Raw genomic sequence first — 25,932 nt, forward strand, 5'->3', positions numbered from 1 at the left:
CTTAATTATTCAGAAGGATTTTTTGGAAACAATAAACATGTGGCTATAATCTCATAAAAAGGTTTAAAATTTTTTACAAGGTTTATCATTTAGGACAAAGCAAATGATAAGCACCATCTTTTAATGCATAAGATTAATTAGAGGATTAATAAAAGTATTGCATTTTTTCCTTTGTAGAGTGTCAGATCATTTAAACATCAACACTATATATAAAAATCAAAAATTCCCACATATTTGGATACTATATTCGAATTGATTTATTATTAGAATCAGAGATGTGATGCCAAGGAGGTATGGTGTTCTTTAGAGATTTGCCTTCATTACCAGCAGAAGGAGGCACCCCTCGGGCAGGGAATCTAGTACCTCTACCCCTTAGCACAGGAATGTCAAATCGCTCTTCCGACATCCCACTTGACAGCACACCGTGGTCAGCACCTGGTTAAGGTCTCGCCGAGATCGCGTCATGTCTGGAGGGAAGCTCAGGGTCTTCAAACTGCTCTGCTCATTGCTACTGATATCTGTGCAGAACAGAAGCGAAAAGATCACAAAGCTCAAATACTGTCGTATAAAGCATCGTGATTTCGGAAGGCCCGTCCTGGGTGTGTCCCCTCCCCCTCGAGCCTTACGCCCTGTGTTGCCGGGTAGGCTCCGGTTCCCCGTGACCCCGTATGGGACAAGCGGTTCTGAAAATGTGTGTGTGTGTGATTTCGGAAGGAATGGGAATTGCTTTAGATGCTTTGAGTATTCGCATTGTGTTCCAACCATGAGTCCCAGAGCAGATGTACACAATCCATGGTTGGACATAGACTAAACACTTTAAGTATGTATGCATCATTAAAGTTAAGCTACAGTTAAGCTCAACGAAAGCTTCCTTGGGACGAGTATTGAGGAGAGGCGGACTAACCATCAGACTGCGCTTCGTCAAGAATCCTCCTCCACCTGGAGCCTCCGCAGGTGTAGACAACAGCACGAATGAACTCTCGGCCGCACAGTTTGACAGCTTTGACCTCGCCGCACACCGTGCCTGGCATCCAGAGTGTGCACAGCAGCAGCAGGGACAGCAGCACTGCTTTCATTGTGACTTCGGTGTGTCTTCTCGCTGGTGGACACTTTCATAGGAATATGTCCTGCTTCCTTTGGTCTCTCTTGAAAAGGATCACTCCAGATATATATAGTGGGTTTCACTGCGTCAGGTTATTTGCGTGTGCCACCCTTCCCATAATGCCCTGTTGCCTCCACTGCATGTCCAACCGAATTGCTTTTTTTTTCCGCCAAATGTATTTAACGATGCCATTTGTGGCACATGAAAGTGGCTGCACATTCTGTAATCAGCACTTTACAGCCATAATGACTAACATGCAATTAAATTACATCCTTTTTGGACAGAGTGTCGTCTCTCGATGGCCATCTTAATGGCTTGATTGTTGTGACCTTAATGCAAGACTTGTAAAGTCGTTTGGAAAAAAGTTGACAGTAAAAGACAGTGGTGTGGCCTTCCAGGAACTGTGCAGGTCCCTGTAAAGTCATTATTTCTCATTTCATAAAATAAGACAGTGAGATAATGACATTTTAAAATGTATTAACTATCTGTTATTTATTACTTTTATAAAAAGTATTCATCTATTATTATGTATTTGCTGTATGCACCCCCAAGTCATGCCTTTGTCATCATTGTACCAAAACTGCAAATGTATACAGTTTGGCAGTACCAAATATTACTTAGTTTTCAAGTGGGAATTAAATATAACAGTTAAATAAAATTTACAGCACATGGTACTGACTCTTTAAATGTATAAAGGTTTTCCCTGTTTTCTTTTTCTGCAATTTAAATAATTGCTTCTTATTTAGAAAAAAGATAACTAGTCTCTAAAATGGCAATGAAAAATGTTGATTTAATGGATGACATTTTCTATTGTGTGCATTTATTCTGCTGCAGTTGATGTTTATTGCGACAGTCTTGCAAAGTGTTCTGTAATGATGGTAATTTAGACACTTAATTACCCTTCATGACGAGCAGCTTAAGGACAAGGCAGAGTAGGAACACCAAGTGCATTACTGTATTTTTCCCTGTAAATATATCAAGATTTGCATGGTAAATATATGATGTTCAGTGATTTTTTTTTAAAATTATTTTAATATCCACATCTTTACGTGGATGATTTCTGAAGAAAGCATAATAAGTTGTCATATAGACCAGAATGGAATATTTTAACATCTGAAATGATATAATCAGTCAGTTCATTCAAGATGAGAAAAATGAACACATTACATGAGGCAGTGTTCACACTCTAGTACAGGCTGTAGTTTTCCAAATAATATGTTTTATAAAATTAAACAACTTAATGATTGTTTTCTCTTCCTTGTTCATTCCAGGAAGGTTAGACCTTAGTATGATTGGGATTTCAAAGGAAAGGTCTTCCGGCAAAATAATCCTGAATCTCTTAAAACTGGCGCTATGGTTACGATTTTCCCAGTACTTGTGTCTGGAAAATTTAGCACACCCATGCCTTCCATGTGACAGTGAAGCAGATGGATTGATGTTCAGTTGTTTAACCTGTACGTTCCAAATTCAGTCGGATAATCTGGCTTTTTAAATCCGTTTTTAAGATTACTTTTGTCCTAAAAGTACAAGAGGAGCTGTAATCATTCTCAATTGAAGCAAACATGATAGCTTCCTGTTGAAAATATGTGGCTCGGTGGTAGGCTTTGTATTTCCTTCAATGTTTGGAAAATTAAGTACAACAGTATTTAAGGTATTTGTCCCAATAATATATCTAAAATTCAGGACAGGACTGTGGGGCTGTAGTACGTAAATTAAGTACTCAGAATTGTCCAAGGTTCTGGGATGAGCCCCTCTGGGCAAAAGTGCTTATTTACAGAAGGGCTTTTTAATTGTAAAGAACAGGAATAATTGGCATTCTTCGATTCGTGCACCATGGTGGCAAAAGAACTGTGCAGTTTATTCGAACATTCTGAATTCTGCCACCATGATTACATTTTTTCCACACATTCTTGTTTGAATAAGACACCCTTTTATGAGTGCGTAACAGAGTCGTCCTGCTTTGTGGCACCAGAGCCTAATGGTGTATTAAAAGAAAAAAAAACAAACAGTTAAATATGAACCTGAAGTCTCGGGATAATTTCTTACAAAATGTTACTGTTTTTATTAAGCTTGTAATGTAACAAATAAATTCTATCAAATGAAGCACACACACACACACACACACACACACACACATTTTCAGAACCGCTTGTCTCATACGGGGTTGCAGGGAACCGGAGCCTACCTGGTAACACAGGGCGTAAGGCCAGAGGGGGAGGGGACACACCCAGGACGGGACGCCAGTCCGTCGCAAGGCACCCCAACGGGGACTCGAACCCCAGACCCACCGGAGAGCAGGACTGCAGTCCAACCCACTGCGCCACTGCGCCCCCTCAAATGAAGCAATTATTCCAAAATAAAAAGAATTGTGTCTAATGTTGGCAAGTAGCAGAGCAAGAAACAGCTCAGAGTTATACCCGTAATATTGTTCATTCACCTCTCAGGATGATTGGTGTGTTACCGCTGACCCTTGGCTTTTACCCGCATGATTTTACAGGGGCCATTCCAGTGTTTACAGCTAGAATCTGATGTTCCTCAGTGTCAGAGATGAGAAACCCTTCCATTTTGTACTACGTTTTAATTATATCCTTCTTTCTTATATATGCTTTGCATCAGTCAGTCCCTTGTATGGGCTAAATACATAGGGTGTATATGGTATAGGTTCTTACCACTTTACCCAGTCATGATACAGGAGGTATACGGTTAGGTATAGGTATAGTATAGGTGATGTAGTGGTGGAAGTTGCCTTCTTGCTCTTGAAGGACCCGGTCTGAGTCCTGTCTCCTGCTGTAGTACCCTTCAGCAAGGTTCTTACCCTTAATTACTGTAGTAAAATGCTCCTGTTGTATGTAGGTACATTGTAAGTAGCTTCATATTTTTAGTTGCTTTACAGCTAAATTAATACATTTAAATATGATGTACTACATTTCAGAGCTCGGGTTTTGACTGACACGGATTCTGGTGATGTAAAATGGGATAATCGTTTCTATGTTTCCTTCGCGTTACAGAAAGTAGTCGTCAATCATTTTCCATATTATCAAGCTCTTTGAGGAAGGTGCTGTCAATCTTTTTCTATACCGCCAATCAGATATGCAATGTGTATAAATCACGCCCATCTTGGCGATGATTGGTCCATATCTCTCACGACACTACCTACCTAATTTTCGTATTTTCGTATACGCGTTTAGAGAATTTGTAATAAGAGAGCGTCAAATAGCGTCTTGGCTTTCTTAAGGCATGACAAAAGCATGTAAGACAGAATTATATAACCTTCCTAATATTAGCATTAAAATTGAGAATTAATTATAATAAAGTTTTGCTATTATCTCCGCAGGGAACGGGCAGCAGCCGAAACCCGGCAATCTTTGCTATATAATAGTCATGATAACATTTTAAATCAGTCTTTGTGGAACACAGGAAGTCCCATTCAACGAGATATATAAATCTTGACATGAACAGGAAAATACTCGATGGTTGAAGGTATAGGTACACAAAATAGAATAAACGTGACGTCATATAGTTTCGGGGGGGAGGGGGGTTCATCCGGGACCTTCACAATGACCCCTTACACGACCCTTCATTATAGCAAACATGGCGGAGGTAAGAGGGAAAGTCACATAAATACTCTCCAAAATATGTTCTCGTTGTGTTCTACAGTTCACTTTATCTGGTGTGGATGGAAAAAAATAATACAAAATTGAATAGAATTTGTGTACGTAATGTTTCCGGATTTATTTTGAAGCTAGGAACACTTGTTGCGTTTTCGTAACTGCTAATTGTCAAACTTCTATTTGTAGCTCAGGCTTTAGCTATTAGCTAACTGTTGTTAGCCATTATATTAGCTACTTCACTTATGAACACAGGATTGCCCCTAGCTACCGAATGGACTGACAGGAATTTATTTTTCGAACAGTTTATTTTTCAGTCGTTTTTACGTAGCTTTATGATTTGTTAGATTTTTTCGGAATAAGTCCATAATGTGCTGGTATTATTATTATCTCGTATAGTTGTGGTCACTCACTGTGTGTTTTGCTAACCGTTAGAGGCGCGCGCTCTTCTATCTCCCGCTTCCAGCGTGATGCGCGAGGCCGCCTTCTCTTCCCTCGCTCTCGCGCAGCACAAGAAGATACCCACGTATTAATATAATACACACTGCACTAAAGAGTCTGGAAATTGTGTCATTCCTTGTGGTTTCTTAAAATCATTTTTGCTTTGTTTTATTTAAAGCTGTCAGCTCGCATTTTACTGAATAACTCTGTTGACGACAAGGTTTGTTCTTAATACACAGTATCGTATAAATACATAAAATTAATATTTGTTTTTATTCATTTTAGCCCTCCGTTGGGAGTTCGAGCCCAGGTAAATAAATTTAAAAAAATGCTTCTCTGTTTTGAGAGAAATTCCGAGCTCAGAGACAGTATTAAATAAAATATGGAAACACAGAATGGGGGTGATGTCAATTGTCATTAACTAGTATTAATTTTGTTTTCATAAGAACAAAAAGTGATATGTGAAATCCATTAAAACTTCAGAGCTGTATATTCCCAAAATAAATTTTGTCCACAAAGGGTACTGAAAGTTATATTTTTAGTATAGCTAAAGAAATATTATTTTTAAAATTTTTAATTGTAAAGAATGGTAAGATGAACTTGTCATTAAACATCATGAATTAAGTGAAATTTATCAGTTGCATGTTTCCATATTTCAGTACTGTATGTTAGTCATGTGTTATTGCCTGTTTTCAGTGTAGTGAGTTTAATTTGTTGTGGAGTTGAGAAATGTCTTTGAAAAGTAAAATATATTAAGTTCTCTTGCTGTACTAAACAGGCACAACTAACTGTGTCCAGTTTTCTGTTTAATTTTGTTGTGCTTTTTCCTACTAGACAAGTCCTGGGCAGCAGGACTTGATTTAATTTAATTTTTCTTTGGGATATGCAATGTTGACAGGAGGTTCAGCTGGCTCAGATGACCATGAATTCGACCCTTCAGCTGAGATGCTTGTTCATGACTACGATGATGAAAGAACCCTAGATGAAGAGGAGATGCTTGAGGGGGAGACAAACTTTTCCAATGAGATTGAGGACCTTGCTCGGGTAAGGGGCATTTGGTTGTTTTGCTGTGTTTTTTTAGCATTACTAGTAAGTAACTTTATTTTTTGCCAAAAATTAACATGACAGTTAGTTGTTTGACTTGAGAGTAGCTGGTGTGCTTATGAAATGGTACAACGTTGATTGTTCTGCCCAGTGAGAAAGTGGATAAAATAGCCAGTACTGTACTTTTTAAAAAATTTACAGTTCTTTTGCCATGATCCATGTTGAGATAATTAAATCTGGACTGTCTGCAAAGCCTTTTAGGAGTTTGTGTGTTAAGTTGATGAGGGTTGGAGCATACTCTCCTAAATCATGAACTGGGTGATGTGATTTTTTTTTTTCTTTCTATTTTAAAAACATGACAGGAAGGAGAAATGCCCATTGAGGAGCTCTTGAGTCTGTATGGGTACACGAGTGGTGGCTCCCCTGAAGAGGAGGAAGATGAAGACGAAGAGGAAGATTGCGGCGAGGAGGAGGATATTGAAGATGCAGATAATGATGAAAACAGCAGAAGTACTGGGGAACTCAAAAGGAGTCAGGTTTGCAAGATGGCGCAACATATATTATCAAAAATCAAACAATTGTATTATACAGTTTCCTTTTCTTTGTATGTGAATGTTAATTTTTTAATATTTCAAAAAAAATTCTACAGTTTACCTATTTAAAGTCTTTTGTTTTTCATTTTCAGGATCAGAGAATGAAGGATTCTTTTGGGCCAGAGGATGAAACTCAGTCCTCAAATGATGACCGCTCTCAGTCTGTCATTTGTCAGGATAATGCAGAGTCTATTCGTCCACGGAGATGCAAGTATTTTGAAAGTATGTAATTTCAAGTACATACATTAGGTCCACCAGATGAAGATGCCTGAATAGTATTATTATGGCAAAGTGCGAATGTAACTAATCAAGCAAATGGATTGTCGAGAACTTGCCTAGCCTCTAAAAGTTGTTTCTTAGTGACTCTAAGTAATATACTCTTTTCAAAAGTTCTGTTTTAGTTGAATTCTGACTAAATCATTGTGTTAGATTTCTGTTGAACCAAGTGTGTTGTTTAAGGTAATGATGCTGAAGAAGAGTCTGAGGAGGATGAAGACTATATTCCGTCTGAAGATTGGAAAAAGGTAGAACCATGTGATTGAAGGGGAGATGTATTTATAACTGAAAAGGTATTATTAAATTATAGCAGTGTGGTTTTTGTTCTTTCAGGAGATCATGGTAGGGTCAATGTATCAGGCAGAAACACCTTTGGGACTTTCCAAATATAAGGACAATGAGAGAGGTATTTGTTCTTAGTACATGTCACAGTAATATCAGAATCTGGTTTCTGTTTTTTCTTGCTTACTTCTTACACTATTAACTGTTGTCATGTAGCAAAATGTTATCTTCCTTCTTATCTCTTATATAGTGTATGAAAACGATGATCAGTTACTATGGAACCCAGATTTGCTTCCTGAAGATGAAGTTGTACAGTTTTTAACGGAGGCTTCCAAGCGTACAGGCGAGGAAAAGGGCGTGGATGCCATTCCTGAGGGCTCTCACATCAAAGACAATGAGCAGGTAACACCCTTCTATGCCACTTCTCTGGCACAGTGCTCCCTGAACTTCTCTGTTGATTTTTTAACAAAATGTTCCACCTCTAAAATGACTTCCTTAGTGTTTGCCAAGATTGTGTTTTCCAGTCAGGTTCAGGTGTGACAGGTTTTCCAGTTCTCCTTACATCACTTAGAGCTATGAAAAGAAGTTAAATTGGTTCAGACAACTGTCTATTCATTTTTGTATTGTGCCCTTAATAACGGGTAGCCTCGTGATTTGATGTCTTCTGCTATGAATGTAATAAAGGTACCGGTGTATACAGTATGAAGTTTAAGTGTTCAATAACTAGGTAGGTAGAGTCAGTTCTGCTATAATGCCATAATTGTGTTCCTTCGAGAAGTCCTGTTATGCTGATTCGTGTAATGTAAATGTTTAATGAATGAAAATGTAGTTTGACTCTTTCCTTTTTTCAAAGCATTTTGAACATTCAACATCTGTTCTAATGCCTTTTTATAGTCACCACCAGCCCCTTCACCAACAGAATAATACTTTACACTCTTACCACTTTACCCAACCATGTTTAACTCTGTTACAGCAGATGAAGACTAAACATGAAATGCAAAACACTGTGTAACACGTGTTTGTATTTCTGTGCTAGAATCATATTGTTCTCAACTTGCACTCCCCAAAGTTTGCATTAGGTAAATTGTATGTGTCTACGGTGTTATATTAAAATTACATAATTACATTTTAATTCATTCATTTAGAAGACACTTCTCCAAAGCGACTTACAATGAATACTGTCTTGTATTTAGCTGACACCTTTTCGTCCAAGGAGGCTTATAATGCTAGATACACTACAGTACGCTACCAACAGTCATCCAGTCACGTGTGCAAGAGAGCAACACACACAGACACACAGAGTGGGTAATATGGAGTCACCTGTTCACCGAGAGGAAAATCACCCTAACGATATCAGAACTGATTATTGCACATATTACTGTAATGTGCACTTGTAACTTTCTGTTGCCTCTTGTCTCTCTTCAGGCATTGTATGAATTAGTTAAATGTAACTTTGATACTGAAGAGGCTTTAAGAAGATTAAGATTTAATGTAAAAGCAGCCAGAGGTAAGAGCTCACATTTGATCAATACAACTGACTTAAGACATTTGGAATGTGTTGGTAACTTTTAAAACAATGTACTTTATACTTTGTGTTATAAATTGTGTGGCTATGATTCATATAAATAGTTAACTAGGTCAGCAGGTACTGGTGTATGGTGATGGTGTAGGACACGTACTTACACAATCAAGTGTCAGGAGTAATCCTAATTAAATATTTAAACTTCTAACATTTCTTTAGAGTAAATGCTGGAGTATAGCTAGTTATTGTACTGATAGTTTAAATATTAGCTTTAAATGCAAGCCTTTTCTTGCCTTTTGATGCACCTATTTGGGGAATCTGATAGGATATAAGCTTACTGGAATGGCGTTTACTCTATCACTCAAATTCTTCGGGAAAAAGTTTATCCCTCCCTTATATTTTTTTTGTTAAATCACAACCCTTTTCTCACATAACCCCCTCTTTTTTCACATATTATGGAACATATGCTGATTTCTTTTGCATGCTTGGTTAGAAATATTATTATTGTATTTGAATGACCAAAGTGTTCAAATTTCCTCTGCTAGAATAACATTTGATCTACATAATTTGGATGAATTCTGAAGTGTCTGGACACCCTTGTGGAACTTCTTAGATACTGCTACATGGCCACGCCTGTGAAATATTGTAACTTTTTACTCTGGTTTAATGCATATAGATGTATATGCATTATGCCTTACTCGGTGTAGTTTGTTTTGCTATTTCTCAGTGCTGTTAATTAAAAAATATCGACCCTTGTGAATGGAATATAATTAGCTAAATAGTAAAATATTTATTTTATTCTTTTAAATTTTATTATTCTTCATAAATTGTGACTAATGTAAGAATCACTCTTTGAACTGCTTTACCACAGAAGAGCTGTCAGTGTGGACAGAGGAAGAATGTAGAAATTTTGAACAAGGCCTAAAAGCCTATGGAAAGGATTTTCATTTAATACAAGCAAACAAGGTAAATTGCCTTTATATGTTCTTTGAACTTAGTATATTTTTAGTACATTGTAATGATTTGTAAATATAAATTGGTGAAGTTTTGAGAATATGAAATAGGATAGTAAAATTTCTAAGATAGCACAATGCCAATTTCATAGGTTATTTAACCTTTTAATGCAAAGCAAAACAAAGTGAACATTTGTTTAAAATGTGCCTTTGGGAAAATATCAGTAACTAATGCATAATCTTAAACTTTTTATGACATTGTGAAGCATGTTAAGAATTTGTTTTGGGAATTATGCAGTTGCTGTTTTTCTAACACTGATTTCTTTTCATAGGTGTACTGGTTATTTCATGTCTGATAAATTAAATTTTTCAGGTGAGAACTAGATCTGTAGGAGAATGTGTGGCCTTTTATTACATGTGGAAGAAATCTGAGCGTTATGATTTCTTTGCACAGCAAACCAGGCTTGGGAAAAGAAAATACAACCTACATCCAGGTGTAACGTAAGTGGGTTTTTGTTTTTTCACCCTAAATACTTAGGAAAAACATTATATAGATATATATATATATATACTACTTATTACATTACTCCTATTTTAGCTTAGGAGAAAAGGTATAGCTAGGCTCTCACATTATTATGATTGCATATATGTTGACAAAAGCAGTAAAGAATTGTTTAGTATACGGCAGGCAGCAACATGGTTCATGCGTGGCTTGTGAGAGAGACAGACGTGAGCAGCTGAGGTAAATGGGTTCCCCGGTGGCTCTTCTGCAGGGATTACATGGACCGGCTGTTGGACGAAACGGAGAGTGCTGCATCCAGCCGTGCAGCCTCTCCACCGTCCACCACACCCAACAGCAGCACTAGCCAATCCGAGAGAGATGACAGCAGCAACCAAAACGGTGAGCAACATCTAGAGCTCCCCACTGACCACAGCCCACCTCAGTTCAGTGGATCTCCCAAAGGCACTCACATGAGCAGTAATGCAGCTTTCTTCCATAATGTGTGTTGCCCTGGTGGATTCTTACAGCTGGTGAGACGAGTATTCAAAGAACTCATTTTGTAGCTTTGAGAGACTTGACTTACTACTTAAAATTACTGGTGTCACACTATGTGTAATGTGTAATAAATACTTACACCTGTACTGTTCTTGGACAGACCATAACATTGTTTTGCTGTCTCTTTCCTTCAGTTTGTTCCTCTTAATGTTGATATGTGGTCTCAGTACTGGTCTCTATCTTCTTTCAGGAGTATTAAGTCATAGTGTGAGTGACACTCAGTCCAGTTCCAATGAGGCAAAATGTGAAGGGGTCCTAACAAATGGGCCAGTCCTCTGCCCAGACCACCTAGCTACAGACAAAGACTCCAATGGCTGTGACATGGACCCATTTGGCAGTGGTCAGGAGCGCATGGATGGCAGCTATGAAAGGCCCCCCAAGAGGAGGCGGACAGAGGGTGACCTGCAAGGTGACATGGACCCTTCTGCTAGTATGTCCAAGCCTGAGGAGGACTGACCATAGCGGTGAACCAAACAGCTGGACAGCACCAGGATAAGCATAGCTACTCAGTGGTCCGTTTTACATCCCAAAGTCGAGCAGCTACTAGAGCTCAGAAGAATGCATTCTTATTCCCTTTTAAGAGACATATGGAAGTTGAAAATAATTCTATTTGTATTAGAAATTGCTGGTAATATTTTTGTATTTGCAAGATATTTATATTTTTATGATACACAGTAGTAGTAACTGCTATGAAGCCATTTGACACAACACAACAGGTGTTTGGTAAGCCAGCCATCTGTCTCAGAAGGAGATGTTGGGTCTTCACTGGCACACAGCGTTGCACTTTCTATTTTTTGGTGGTTTTTTTTTTTGGTGTCAACAAGAGGGGTTAGCATCACCGCTACATTGCACCCAGGCAAATAAATACTTGGACTCCAGAAAGCCTTAAATATACCTTGTTCAGCAAATGAGCCGCCAGGGCATTCCCACGGTTTGTTTATGTAAAGATCGGCATCAGTGATGTCCTGTATATTAACTTTTAAATGGGCAGTTAAAGTTGTATTTTTCCAGTGCAGTAGTGCTCTTTGCTCCTAAGTAAAGCAAATTTCTGTACAATTTGTATAGGCTTGTTTTGTACAGTTCTTACTGTTTTGATAACCAAACAAACATACTTCAGCATTTTTCCTTTTTTCCTGCTTGTTTTGGACTGTGTTTGGGTAGAAATGGTATTATGGAGTTTGACAGTTGTTCATGCTAAAAGCAATGCTCACTGTTTGTGATCAGTTTTTCTTGTAAAACAAAGCATAATGACTAAACCACAACCCTGTGTTTACTGTGGACAGATTGTCATATAGTACTGATTAGAGGTGGGCGCTAATAACTGTAGAAAATTTGAAAGCTGCTGCATGCTAGTCACTCCTCGACATGTTTATGGTGGCTGTTCGTTCCGGGGTCAGGAAGACCTCACACCTCAATGCACTAAGATCCTTGATGTTCTGTTTGTATGCTTAAGACACTGTTTCAAGTCAGTTGCTGCTGTCTGGATGTTCTGAAATAGTTTTGCTACTTTGTATTTTCTGCTTTAAATTGCATTCCCAAATGTTTAACATGAAGTTTGTCTTAAAGCTTTGGCCTCAAGTAATTTAGGCATTTTAATCTTTAGTAATTTTTCAAAGTAGTTTTGTTCTCATTAAACAATACCGTGTATACCTATACATCATGCTTGTCTAGTTCATGCAGTAGTAGAAACCTTGAAGTGCAGATATAGTCATGCATCATTTTAAGATACTACACTGTCCTCTTCATCCACAGCCCTAAAAATAAATGCTTTAGCTCTGAAAAGCATTAATAGATCACCTTGTTAAACTTTATGTCTTGCTGCAGCTGGTAGTATAGTGCTTAGAACTTCTGCAACTTTGAATCCCAGCTGCAGTACCCTTGAGCAAGATACTTGCCCTGAATTACTCCAGTGAAATTACACAGCTCTTGAAATGGGTGAATACTTGTAAAGTGACAAGGTTAAGCTACTTTCATTCATTGAGCTGATGCTTTTCTACAAAGTGACTTACAGTGATAAGCTACTTAATTTACCCATTTATACAACTACGGAGAAACAAATATAAAATTAACATGCTCAAAATAGTAACATTCAGTGTTCTGGTAATTCTGTAGCTTTCTACTTATTCCTCACTGTCATACCTAATTTTACCCTTAAATATGCTCTATAAATTTCCATTAATCATACTCAATACAATAACTTAGCAACAGTTAAAGGCACTTTTATTTTTCCAGTAAGTTAAGATGTTCCCCTTCTACAATTAGGAATAATTGAATCTAGTTGTCCAGAAAATCTGTATATTTACAGTTACATTTATTCATCTAGCAGTCGCTTTTCTCCAAAGCGACATACATCTCAACTGAAGGAGGGTGACCAAAGATATTAAAAAAACTGGTTCTGATTAAAATTTCAGTACATATGCTTTCAGCAGCAGCAACAAAAAATTTTTTTACTGAATTCGATCTGACTCAATGGAGTTTAGATATTTTTCAGAAGGTACGCCATGTACTGCAAAACATTTAAGTCTTGCTACAGAATAATTTCACAAAATCATACAACAGTGTCATCACAAGTCTATTTGTTCATTTTACATTACCTACATTCATAAAGCAGCCAGTTCTGGATGTACATTATCCCATCGTTTACAAAGACCCTTCATGAACAGGAGGAAGTCTTATAGCAATTTCCACCGCCAGGTGGCGCTCTCCATTAAGGCATTTCTGTTGGGAAAAAAATGTAAACATTTTGAACATACTGCAGTTTAAACCCTACTCAGTGTGGATGGCAAAAGTGCATTTACTAGCTGTTAGTACTCTGTTAGACACATACATGACCACAAGCTATAAACAAACAAAAAAAAGTGTGGTGGATAAAGTTGTGCTGTACTTAATATAAATGTCAAAATACTGCAATTATCGTGCATGCATTCTGTCCCTCAATCTCTCACAAACACACTTCAATGTCTCACATATTCCTTCAGACCATTCAGGTTTTCAGGAAACGCTCTTTCTGATATGTTGGGGCGGGTTACTATTTTCTGCTGCTGAGAAAATCAGACACGTTGAAAACCCTTGATCCAGCACAGCCATACAATTAATTGACCTGTATATGAAATAACACATTTCTATAACTCTTCCACTTAAATACTAACTGTACAAATTTAAAAAATAAGAATTAAAAAAAACATTTCTTCCATGTTGCAAACATGACCTGGTCCCCAAAATGCCCTATATATAAAAAAAAAAAAAAAAAAAAAAGTAAATAAAACTCAGGAATGACCCAAAACGCATTCCTTTACATTGACAAGAAGCGCAACTGCTGCAGGCCAAGCTGCATCCTCATGTTCTAAGGAGTCCTCTCTTTTGGTTTGGCATCTTTCCATGTGCTCGAAAGCACAAACGGTTTGGCCGCAGCCCTGTCATACAGCTATCTTCCCTTTCAGCTCCAGCTTGCCAGCACCTTCACTCTGCTTACTTGATTGCTCCTCTGTGAAGGTGATGTACGAGTACACCAGGCTGCCTGCGATGCTGTGTGACAACAGGACAGAACAAGTTGAATTAGCACAACGATACTACACCTCATTCATTTCACATCCTGTCTGTTACGACGTAGCTGCTGAGTCACTGATAGACCAGCCACTGGCCAATAACATGCGTTAGTTGGCTGTGGACTTCAGTCACAACAAGGACATACAGATGTAAGCTTACTGGCTACAGCCAGCTAGACAACTGTTGTCTACTTTGTGGATTAAACATTTCACGCATGCAATATTTGAACAACAAAACAAAAACAGGAAAGCAGGATAATCATACATTGAGTTCTTCCCGAAGACACTTTCTGGCAAACTAGGTTTTAAGATACTTTAGAATGAGGCTTGTGAAATTATATTCTATTCATCCCATTTCTGCTGATCGAAAAGCACAACCAAAGCATGACTGATGTTAACCTGCATGGAGATTTAATTTGCATGCGTCTTTTAAAAAAGGCCCATTTCATTAACAAAACCCAGTAACGAAATGTATTAGATTACAACCCACAATAAGTTTTTTTTATTCATTTTAAGTCTTGTAAAAAGTTCAAGGAGGAAAGCTGTGAACACATATGCCAGACAGATACTCTAAATTTTTCCAGAATAAACTCCGAGTTTCAGTTTAATTCAAGCACCAATGTCCAAAAATGACAAAATAGACTGCTGTGGACTGGACACTACCTTATGGAACAGAAAGCTCCAACAGTATAAGTGGACTGCAGTGAAGGAAACACACAGGCAGTTGCCTGCTTAGAAGCCACGCAATGTGCCTCTGGCAAGACGTGTGCTTGTGTATTAAGAGCTACTACCTGATGTTCAAGCCCAGGAAGTTGGTCCATGTGAAAACGTAATCTCCACCGAAGACCATCCCAATGTACGTTACTAAAATGTTCTAGAGAAGAAAATGTTTAGGGTTAGGATCCAAAAACAGCACCAGTATCATTTGGGAAGAAAGTATACATGCAATGGAGAATATAATGCACTTTGACACCAATGATGACTAACAGGATAAAAAGTATGGTATGGGTAAACAAACAAACACACACACACACACACACACACACACACACACACACGCGCATTTTCAGAACCGCTTGTCCCATACGGGGTCGCGAGGAGCCGGAGCCTACCCGGCAACACAGGGCGCAAGGCCGGAGGGGGAGGGGACACACCCAGGACGGGACGCCAGTCCGCCGCAAGGCACCCCAAGCGGGACTCGAACCCTAGACCCACCCGAGAGCAGGACCCGGTCCAACCCACTGCGCCACCGCACCCCGTATGGGTAAACAGTTACACATAATACATAACAGGCAGTGAATTAGTGCCAACTTACTTTTACACAGCCCACAATAGTAGTTGTGAGAGCAGAGTTGTACTGGGTACAAAGAACTATGGAATACATTAAAATGAACCTGGGGGGGGGGAGAAAGAGAGAGCAAGGGAGGGGGGGGGAAACGGACTTAGTGACTCCAGAACAAGGACAAACTAAAACAGCGATCCGTTATCAATAACTGCTTGGACCTTCAGACAGTACAGGGTCATGGTGATCCTCAGTCTATCCTGGGAGCACAGGGTGTGAGGCAGTGCATACACTGGACAGCTGCCAGTCCACTGCTGATAAGATAAAGCTCCTTCAGCCTCCAAATCTGTTGTATAACAAGGCTGCTGATGCCATTGTTGCAAACCAGTGACCTCTGCAGGAACCCCCAATGTACCAACAAAAATGTTTACTTCTCCTAGCAGATGACATAAATACATGATTTCTCTAAAACAAATGAACTGCAAGTCTGCCCTTAACCGCAGACAAAACCATCAATAATCTCAACCATCAAGAAAGTAGGTCATCCCCTCCAATATTCATACATGTGTCTTATTTCAGCATAACCCACTTACGTACAGGAGCCACAAAAACCATTCTGGAGAGCCGCAACATTATCAGCACTTTTCTCAACGTACTCGTAAGATAAACCACTCTCCTTTGCGACATGAATGAAATAATCTGCGCACACATACAGGAAAAGACAATGAACAATGGATCCATTTAAGGCAAAATTGTAAACTTACCCCATGACACAAGAAAGAATAAACTGGCTGACAAATAAAATATCTGACCAGCCATCAAACTCCACAGCCTAGAAAGAAGAATGAAAAAAGCTGTCATGTTTGGCAAAAAAAAAAAAAAAAAAAACACACATGAGCCAGAGCTGAGCATAAAGTGAATTGTGAGAACCACTCAAGAATCAAGCTTTGGGTGCCTTGTGTGACACTGTTCACTTAATGACAATATCATTTCAACAGCCGATAAAAGAACACCAACTGACTTCTTGGTTACTGAGAGAGTAGCGATTCATGAAATATATGGGAAATGGATCATTTCTGCACAACGGTGATGTAAACCATCACTGCCGAGGAATACTTCTGCTGGATGCAGCTCTAAGGTGAAAAACTCTCAGAACAAGTAATTTACATTTATCACACCCATCTTCTGATGCACCTGGAGGCATCTTCAGTGATCCACAGCCATATAGATGCCCTCTCTCTGTAGCCTGTGTAACCGGGTTGGAGGTCTTCCGCTTCTGGCTGCCAGTGATACCAAACAGTGTTTTCTACATAGATTTTCTACTAAACCTGTGCAGCCCACGTTCATGGCCATGTACCTTATGCCCTAGTCACTGGAGCACCGAGTTCCTCATTCTTCACCTACTTCCTCCCATTGTCTCCTCTGTGTCTTCTTCCCATGGGACTATAAACTCCAAAAATGCACCTTATCCAGAGCTTTCTGACAGCAGGAAGAAGTTTGGAAACCCAAGTGGCCTTCACATTTTGACCATTAGCAATCATCCTCCTCATGAGGAGCCCTGAGCTCTAGCTGGATGCCAGTTCTCATGTTCACGCTGTATTGAAGCAGGCGATGAAACCAACACTAGTGCTGTGCTAATTTAAGTCTGGCATTAAGTCATGCTAAGATTACAACCAGTACATGTATCGCTAAGGATACCTTTCAAATCTCTGCCAGTTCACTGGAAAGAGGCTTGGAAAGGTTTGACTCAGTGTGATGCCAAGCCCAACAACTCTTTAGAAAGTCAAACAGCCAAAGAAAAAGGCGAAAGCCCTCAGTGAAACCTGGGAGAGCAATGACTTCCCGAAATTCAGAGCAAGCTGGCGGCACAGCGATTAAAGAGAAGTGAGGGAATAACTGAACAAAATGTAGACAGTTTAAGTCCAAGGAAGGAGGCAGCTCTGAACCTCCTGAGAAAGGCACTTTGCTGGAATTACTTCACTATAGAAAATAGGTAAAAGCACCAAAACCCCAAGCTGTGCAAATGATTTTGGAAACAAACGGAAAAAAAAAAAAAATCTGATTATGCATGGTACTACATTTAAAATAATGGATTCACATAAAATAAAAATCCCTGAAGACAGAAGCAGGAGGAAAAAAAAACTATTAACCAGAATTCTGTGTATAATGGGGGCTTTGTGTCAAGCTCCCCAGCACTGGCCTGGAATTCTTCCTTAACAAGTCCAAGCAAAATAACCTACAACCTCTCCCCCTTGCAAAGGCGCACTGTTTACAGCCGCCCACATTCCCAACAGTTTGGAGATGCAGTTTCAAAGAGCACTCTCATAAATCTGCAACTTCAGTTTACCATAATGCTTCTTTACCACTATTGTAACCATACTAAACATTTTAGCCACTTACAGAGATGAATATTTCGCTGCTGATGCAGTTCTGCTTAAGCAACTTAATGTTTATAAATAGTATAATCCTTTGTGGGACTTGATTACAAGAGATTAATAAGTGATTAAGCATCACACTACCAGCTCTTTTATGCCTGTGCCAGAAAGATAGTGACTGCAAAGTAAACAAAGGAAAACACAAGTTATGTTCAAGAATGATGAAATTCCCAGGCACACCACCACTTTTGGCTTCCAGCAATTCCTTTTTCTTAGTTGCCCTCCACCCTTTGCGGGTGATCTCTGGGGCAAAGGTACAGGTGTGCCACACCTTCAGAATACCAGAGCTAACAGAAGCCCCTTTACAGTCACAACCAATGTGCTTTCCGTATGGGATGTGCACATTTACAGGGTTACTGCTCACATTGATGCTCCAAATGCAAGTGGTCACACCAAGTACACACTTAACCAGACAAGTCCAACCATCTAAACACATACAGGACTGCAGGCAGTGCAAATCGCTTTAGGTGTGAAGTGTGCATAGCAGGTGAGAAGGAAAGACAAGTAAAAGGATCATTATCTTTACCTTCTGTAGCTCTCCAGTGAAGTGAGCAAAAACCACTGTTGGGGCTAGCATAAATAAAGCGTTATAATATAGCAGACCATACTTTCCCAGCTCCTGAAAGCATAAAAGGAGGAAAACAAAAGCTTGAGAAATATTACTGACAGACTAAAATGGAACACAGGTATGCAGGTGTTCATATTAATACTGTTTAAAAAGAAATTTTTAAAAATTATATCTATTTCAGCACAGCAACATTTCTTTGGGTGGTAAACTGCTTTGCTTTTAAAAACATTTTATAGACCACAAAATGCACTCAACCCCACACCGTAAAAACATATCCATCTATCCATTTATTTTTGCCTCAAAATCCCTGAATGAGACCCATTAGAGCAGTTACTCCCAACCCGAAAGAAGCAAAACAGCAAACCACCCGGTGAAAATCACATTTCAGTTTCTGGATTCACAAGTGCAAACAATTCTGGGACAAAGGTGTGCTTTCTTTTTGTTTGTGTGTGTGTGTGTGTGTGTGTGTGTGTGTGTGTGTGTGTGTGTGTGAGAGAGAGCACGAGAAAACCTGACAGTGACATGACTTCATACTGCTGCGCTAAACTGGGGGAAACACTCGTGGTCTCCAGGAAATTTAGGTAGCTACTTTTAGTACAAATATCTTTCTAAATATAGGCAAACGTGTGTCTTTGCCAGGCCTCTTGGTCTGCCTGTAGGGTTACAAGTCAGCGGTGTGAGCGGATTCGCTCGGTGTCCACTCCAGCAGCACACAACTCTTCTCTTTTTTATTTTACTTGCATCACTGAATGTCAAAGTTAATCGGAAAGTGTGTCCAGAAAATAAATACAGGCAATTTAACTATCTGGGGTGCTGAGGTGAACTGAGCCTCATCAGGTGGCACCAAACATGTTGAGCGTCACTAAAAATACTATGTATTTTCACCTCAGTTCTCACTGTACACACACCCTGTGTGCGTCACGTTTACACGGAAGACGTGTTTATTAGGAATTTATATTTTTTTCCTGCTTCACCGAGAATAGTGTAACTAAACATGGCTGATCCCATTTTTACATAGAAATCTCCAGTTTGGCAAATCAGCCTGGACTGATTGCTGACCACAATTAACAGGTAAAAAAAAACCCTAAAAGATGCAGCAGACTATGGACTGTGGAACTTATGAGCATACTGTCAAGAGTTATTCACAAATAAACTTCTACTTGCCTTGGAGTCAAGCTTCTGTTTCACATATGCCCCGTTGATGGCAGTGAGGACATCATTTAAGAGAATGAACACATAGCCTTGAAGGTCAAAGGCTAAATCAGTGCTGTGGAAAAGAGAATGCTGATTAATTCATAACAGTTTAACCATCTGATCAGACTCTAGACTCACAAACAAGCTAAAGGCCTTTTTCAAGGTTGTAAAAAGTGAGAGTGAAGTGTTGCACTGGTTTTGGGGTACATTGACAACACATGTACTGAATTTAACCCCTGTAATATATCCATGGTTAGAAGTTAAAGTGATTGGCTGAGTGAGGTAACTGGAAATAGACTTTTTTTCTTTTTCTTTTTTTTTTTTTAAAGGCCAACTGCAGATGTCATGTTCTCACTACAGTGCACTCCACTTAAGTTCACAGTTTAACTGCAAAGCTGAGCACCGGTCCCGGTTTTTACTAAGCTATTTTAACGGACAACGGCTTCCGTTTAGCATACTGCTGTTAAGGGCATGCTTCGCCTATATAGCCACACGTTGGTTTGGACCTGCCAACACACACCATGTACAAGCATGTTTGGCATAGCCCGTCTGTCAAACAGCAGAAACGGCAGCATCATCAGGCACGTGTAACACTAATTCTCACATAAAACATAGGTGTTAAGAGACTGGACAATAAAGAAAGTCAGACTGCTGTTGCCAAGCCACTTCTTATCCACCACCGAGTGGGGGGGTTCTTGAAGCAAAACATCACCAGCCAAAGAGCTGGAAAAGCTGAAAACATACAGAATGTACATGAAGACTACTTTATGTACAGAAGACTATTACTGATTACTTGTGTTGTATTACATAATGCTTTAATTCAAGTGATTCAATCCATATGCTTTCATGATTTTATATACGACATACAATTTTTTTTATTCGCACCAAACTAGTGCAGTGTAATTGCATTAATACTGCACATATAGTGTACTTTTATCATACAGTCACAACTAAAAAAAAAATATCAGTATGGCACACTTTGTTGCATCTGTGCTTTACTTTAGAGCATATGGCGCACAGTACAGACTGGAAAAGGGTAATAAGTAAAGTGCACACTGTGATAAACAGCAATTGTTTTTCTGGTCCCGAAGCTGTGCACTTAAGGGGAGTACACTGCATATACACTTTTCAAGCAGATGAAATGGCAAAAGTACTAACAAAATCAAGCATGTTTCAAACTCACCACAAATGGCAAATATAGTTTACATTTTGACAAGAAAAATGTTTATTTGCACCCCAGTCATACTCTGAGTTTACCTGGCCGCAACGAAAGCTCCTAAAATCATAGCAAACACTGTAAGCTGGACTGGTCGAGAGAATTTCTTTCTGCAAAACAGTTGAAAACATTATTTAGATACTAATCACCATCTACGACCATACTAGACCTCACGTGAGCAACACTGCCCAGCCACTGCTTTCTCCAGCCATTGCATGGGGGAACTTACTTCAAAAGGAACCCCTCAGCCAACATAGTAAAGAGAATGGAGAACCTCCTCAGGACAGTAAACATGGGCAAACTGTTAATGGGAGAAAAAGCTATCAATGTGCATGCAAGTACAGTACTGCACTGCTCTGTAGACAACTAGCAGCAACCAAGGCAATGGTTGAATACTGTATAAACAACTATGATTATAATCACATTATTAAAAGCAAGAACTTTCCATGCATCAGTGAAAATGTGATATATAGGAAAAAATTTATGAACATATGACGTCACAACAGCTACGCAACTGATTTTAAACAGTAATACAGACACCCCTCTACTTACATAAATCCGGATTCATGTAAAAAGTCTCGGCATAGACATTATTTACGGATAACGCTTACACAAAACATCTGAAATACGTGAAGCTGCATCTTCCCACTTCCCGCATATTTTGAGCTGTGAGCGCATCTCCTCTCGTTACCGTAGTGCTTTTTTCACATTTTTTTTACCCTTCATTGTTCACAATGCCTCGTGGTAAACGTGCACTTGAAAGAAAATGAGAACCATCTCACAAGTGTACAGCAATCGATTTGGAGATTAAAAATAATAAGGAAGTATGAAGGTGGACAAGGATTATCGTCTATAGCATGTGAACCAGGTTTAGCCTTTCCGACTGAATACGATAGCGAAGGATGCTGCACGTGTAAAGGAGCACGTAAAAGGAACAGCTAGTATGAAAACAACAATAATAACGAAGAAACGTCATGGTGCAATAACTGAGATGGAAAAATTAATGTTATGTTGAATGGTGGGGGAGGAGGGAGAATCTGACATGCTCAACTTCTGACTTACGTAAGGGGTTGAAGAACAATTTATTTGGCGTAAGTTGAGGTGTGTCTGTATGTATTTCACACATAACATAAAAACATACATATTATAAAAGGTTCATACTTCAGCCTTTTTGTCCCAAACAGCCCTGTTATTTGATTCCCTACATAAAGAAGAGGTAGAGGAAATGTCTGCAAAAAGGGAGAGGGAGAAAAAGTACCGAATGAACAAAATACTTCTTTATAAGCTAAAAATCATATCCACAGTCGGAAAATTCCACCGATTGTCATTATAAAACTTCCGTGCCTAGAGCCACAATTCAACAATGTTAAAATACGTTTTTTTTTTTAAACATTAAAGCACAAAATACCAAGTTTTTCAGTGTGGGTGGAAAAAATGAGAGAATTGAAGAGCAGGATTCAGCCAAGGGCTGCTTTGCTTTGCAGAGCTCGACTAGTGGCGCGCGACAGCACAGTACAGTACAGTACAGCACAGTACAAAGAGCCTTTTCATTCAAAGTGCGTACGTGGACCTTACGCCCTGCGAACCTCCTTCTGCATCCTTCATCTGCTGCGTGTAACAACTGACTTGATGTTAAATGTAAATCCACATGACCTAAACATTTTTTTCTCCCCCCCAAAAGTGTCAAGGTTCACTTCTTAATTTCTTCCTAAACTTATTTACGAGAGAGCAGCATACAAAAACCGTGGACTCAAAAGCGGCCAAATTTTACATACCTAGAATACTTGAAAAACTTACCTTGCGAGGTATGTTTTTGTCAAAATCTGGAAAGGTGATTATTCGCACTGCCTTCGCCATCCACAGCACGAGCACCGTGGCCAGCATCTGCGGAAAAGCACAGCACAGATCATCGTGTGCAGCTATAATATTCACACATTTCATATAATATTGGGGCTGGGAGTGGGGGGGGGGGGGGGGGGGGGGCGACTCACCTGACCGATTCCCACACATATTGATGAAGGAAAGCTAGAAGAGCAGATAAAAAAAAAAAAAAATTTAAAAAAGGGGGGTTTCTCAAGAGAAGGTATAAGCAAAAAATGTACAAAAACACATTAACTTTAATTTAAAATATCACGAGGACACTGGGAAAATATAATCAAGTAAGGCCTTTTTTGCATTATTTGCAAAATAAATTTTGTTATTGAAAAGCTCAGTCAGAGTGGTAAATAATTAAGCCATTCCTGAATAACTGACTACTTACAGAAAAGTAAAATAAAAATAAAAACAAAATAGTGAAAAGGAGGCAAAAGAGTGAAGTATGAAGAATTATAATTATAAGAAGGGTCCGATGATTAGTGAAAGACGAGCGCAGCTGTGTGTATTGAATTGAGTGCCACAGCGGGCAGACAGTGAACGGGAAACAAACGAGTTTGCATCACCAGTTAAAAGTTATACGGCTATTTAAAATAATACAATAATGATGATGATGATGATAGAGACAAATCATGTTTAAAATAAATTTGTTTTTGAATCGTTACTCGTACGTATCTCTTCTGGTCGCTGACGGACAACATAACATCATCCAGTTTGGCAGTTACCTGCTTTTTTTCTCACTTTTTTCTAGGAGTGACACATGACATAAACCTGCAGTGATGGCCGGTTTACTAAGAACGGAGTACAAACAAGTTTTGACTGGTGTCACCGTTAATTTTAATGTGCATGTTCGCCTGAGCAGTATCTCCGCGCGGGTCCTCCGCCTCCTTCCTTCATTCGATCGGATAAGCGGGGTCCAAAGTCCCACAAGCCCGGACGTACAGCCCATCCATGTACCCTACCTGTACTTCGTCAGGACGCTTTTGTTCACCACCACGATTAAAAACGAACTCAGCCCGTAAAATCCCGCAGCGAAGAGCTTTAGAAACACCGTGAGCGTCTCCGCCGCCATCGCGGAGCCCTCATGCTTGTGAGAGATACCGCTGCCACGAACTTCTCCTTTAACTCGAGCACGCTGACGTCTCCTCACTTCCGCCATGATTGAGACGTAATGCGTGTGTGCCGTCAATTACGTCATGACGCTACGACGGCGTCGCAAAAGCAATTGTGAAAAAGACAAGAGCATTTCATGCTGAGATTATCTGTAAGAGAGAGAAGTTTAGCCCCATCAAGGATGCCGATGTGTACACTTTAGTCTTTGAAGACTCGACCTCACGATTATCTGAATACCGATATTAATGTAGAGTAATCATTTTCGCATTGCTCTAGCTAGAAATGTTATACCTTCGATAAACATACGTCATTAGCGTCCCCCCATGGAACTACTAGAGACAAGCTTGGGTGATACGAGCTGTAAGAGAACGCTCTTCTTAATTAGTTACCACGAATGTCTCTTTTCATTAGCAATCTTTACAAAGACACTGCAGACAGTATAAAACAGTCCCTGACCACTGGAAGGTTTCTGCAGGTCACTCTTAAGTCTCCCACTCCACACAATGGTTAAGAGGTCACCCTTGAAGCCCCCAGAATTCCCTCGTGGTAAATTAAGCATAAGCAACATAACAGCCAATCAGAACGGAACACAAGACTACGTACAGGAATAGACACGTAACACCAACTTTTGACGTTAATCTACATCAGCCCCCCTCAGCGCCGTTACAATACCTTCGAAATGTTACCTTCGATATTTCAGAAATAGTTTTACTTTATTCAACATCTACACATGTAGGATTGTGTTCTCAACATTTTTGATGTGATAGTAAAAAATTTTTCATTTCACTTAACTTACTGAATGCTTACTAAATTTTTAAAGTGAAAAAGGTGGCTTTCTAAAAAACGTTTACCATGTTTTCTTATGTGTTAATCTTTTAGTCAAATTGAGATGAAGTTGAAGTTACTCTAACACACACACACACACACACACACACACACACTGTCTGAGGCTGCTTCTCCCGAGCGAGGTCGCAGTGAGTCGGAACCTAACCCAGCAGCGCAGGGGACACACCCCGGCTGGGACGCCAGTCCATTGCAAGGCACCACAAGCAGAACTCAAGCCCCAGACCCCCTAGGTCCAAGACCCGGCCAAGCCCGCTGCGCCACTGCACCCCCCGTTACCTTCACAAAACAGTAATATTAACACAGCTGCGATCGCTTCTCGGTCTTTTGGCTAAGATCAAAGTGTATTACAGGAGGTTTTAGCGGGGGCAGAGTGGAGCCGTATTCAGGACTGTGTGTGGCATGTCCGCAGCTTTCCTGAGGAGAAGCTCTGCTCCCTTGTAGGAGTTTTATTTTATTTTTGGGTAGCCTGCTAAGCCTAAGGTGTAGGGTTTCAGGTGGTTTGTCAGCCGCCCCCGCAGGGTGACGCAGAGATTTTGTTTTTTGACCAGATTGCCCACAGTAGGTTTTCCTTGAAGACGTCGGCTGCCCCTGGGGAAGACAAGACATCATCGTTGGCTGTGAGGACAACGGCTGGAGGGATGCAGGCATCGAAGAATACCATCCGCTTCCGCTGGAGGAACTGGGACGACACGTCAGATTTCACGAGCGCATTCCATTTGTTCGTGAGATTGTCGTCGGACTCCTGGGACTTCCGGCAGAGGACATTCTCTGCATCCAGAGGAGTGGGCCGTTGTCCTTCTTCAACGTCACGCTGGCAACTGACGAACATTATCGGAGGGTGTTGGAGACGTGTAGGGTGAATGCAATGCATTCCAAGCTGCTCCCCTACTCCATTGAGCCATTCTGGAGGACAGATAGAAGAGTTGTGACTGTCCACGTCTTTGACCCCTTCGTGTCAGCGGACGTCGTGGCGGTTTTCCTGG

At 39.8% G+C, this 25,932-nt stretch overlaps 3 protein-coding genes across 4 annotated transcripts; 1 reads left to right on the top strand and 2 right to left on the bottom strand.

Annotated features, from left to right (window-relative positions):
* Positions 1-372: 372 nt before the first annotated feature.
* On the bottom strand, positions 373-1,408 carry LOC108934992 (relaxin-3-like). Its single transcript, XM_018753241.2, has 3 exons — positions 1,372-1,408; positions 905-1,099; positions 373-518 (listed from the first exon to the last, which is right to left on the bottom strand). The coding sequence occupies exons 1-3, from the start codon at positions 1,406-1,408 to the stop codon at positions 373-375; spliced, it is 378 nt and encodes a 125-aa protein (XP_018608757.2).
* A 3,255-nt stretch (positions 1,409-4,663) lies between these two features.
* LOC108934906 (mesoderm induction early response protein 1-like) lies at positions 4,664-12,539 on the top strand. Of its 2 annotated transcripts, none has more exons than XM_018753117.1 (13): positions 4,664-4,702; positions 5,437-5,461; positions 6,050-6,195; positions 6,558-6,731; positions 6,881-7,010; positions 7,248-7,312; positions 7,398-7,470; positions 7,597-7,748; positions 8,772-8,853; positions 9,740-9,834; positions 10,276-10,322; positions 10,595-10,722; positions 11,069-12,539. In XM_018753117.1, the coding sequence occupies exons 1-13, from the start codon at positions 4,694-4,696 to the stop codon at positions 11,332-11,334; spliced, it is 1,392 nt and encodes a 463-aa protein (XP_018608633.1). In that variant the 5' UTR covers positions 4,664-4,693; the 3' UTR covers positions 11,335-12,539. The 2 variants fall into 2 exon arrangements, with proteins under 2 accessions (XP_018608633.1, XP_018608632.1); XM_018753116.2 differs by having other exon boundaries at positions 10,195-10,322; positions 11,069-12,538.
* A 735-nt stretch (positions 12,540-13,274) lies between these two features.
* On the bottom strand, positions 13,275-24,150 carry slc35d1a (solute carrier family 35 member D1a). The gene is made up of 12 exons (XM_018753114.2): positions 23,953-24,150; positions 23,110-23,143; positions 22,916-23,002; positions 22,280-22,347; positions 21,348-21,419; positions 21,160-21,228; positions 19,873-19,975; positions 18,667-18,759; positions 16,470-16,537; positions 15,739-15,817; positions 15,215-15,297; positions 13,275-14,403 (listed from the first exon to the last, which is right to left on the bottom strand). The coding sequence occupies exons 1-12, from the start codon at positions 24,147-24,149 to the stop codon at positions 14,295-14,297; spliced, it is 1,062 nt and encodes a 353-aa protein (XP_018608630.2). The 5' UTR covers position 24,150; the 3' UTR covers positions 13,275-14,294.
* Positions 24,151-25,932: the final 1,782 nt, after the last annotated feature.

Source organism: Scleropages formosus, chromosome 3, assembly GCF_900964775.1.
Source record: "Scleropages formosus chromosome 3, fSclFor1.1, whole genome shotgun sequence".
NCBI lineage: Eukaryota > Metazoa > Chordata > Actinopteri > Osteoglossiformes > Osteoglossidae > Scleropages > Scleropages formosus.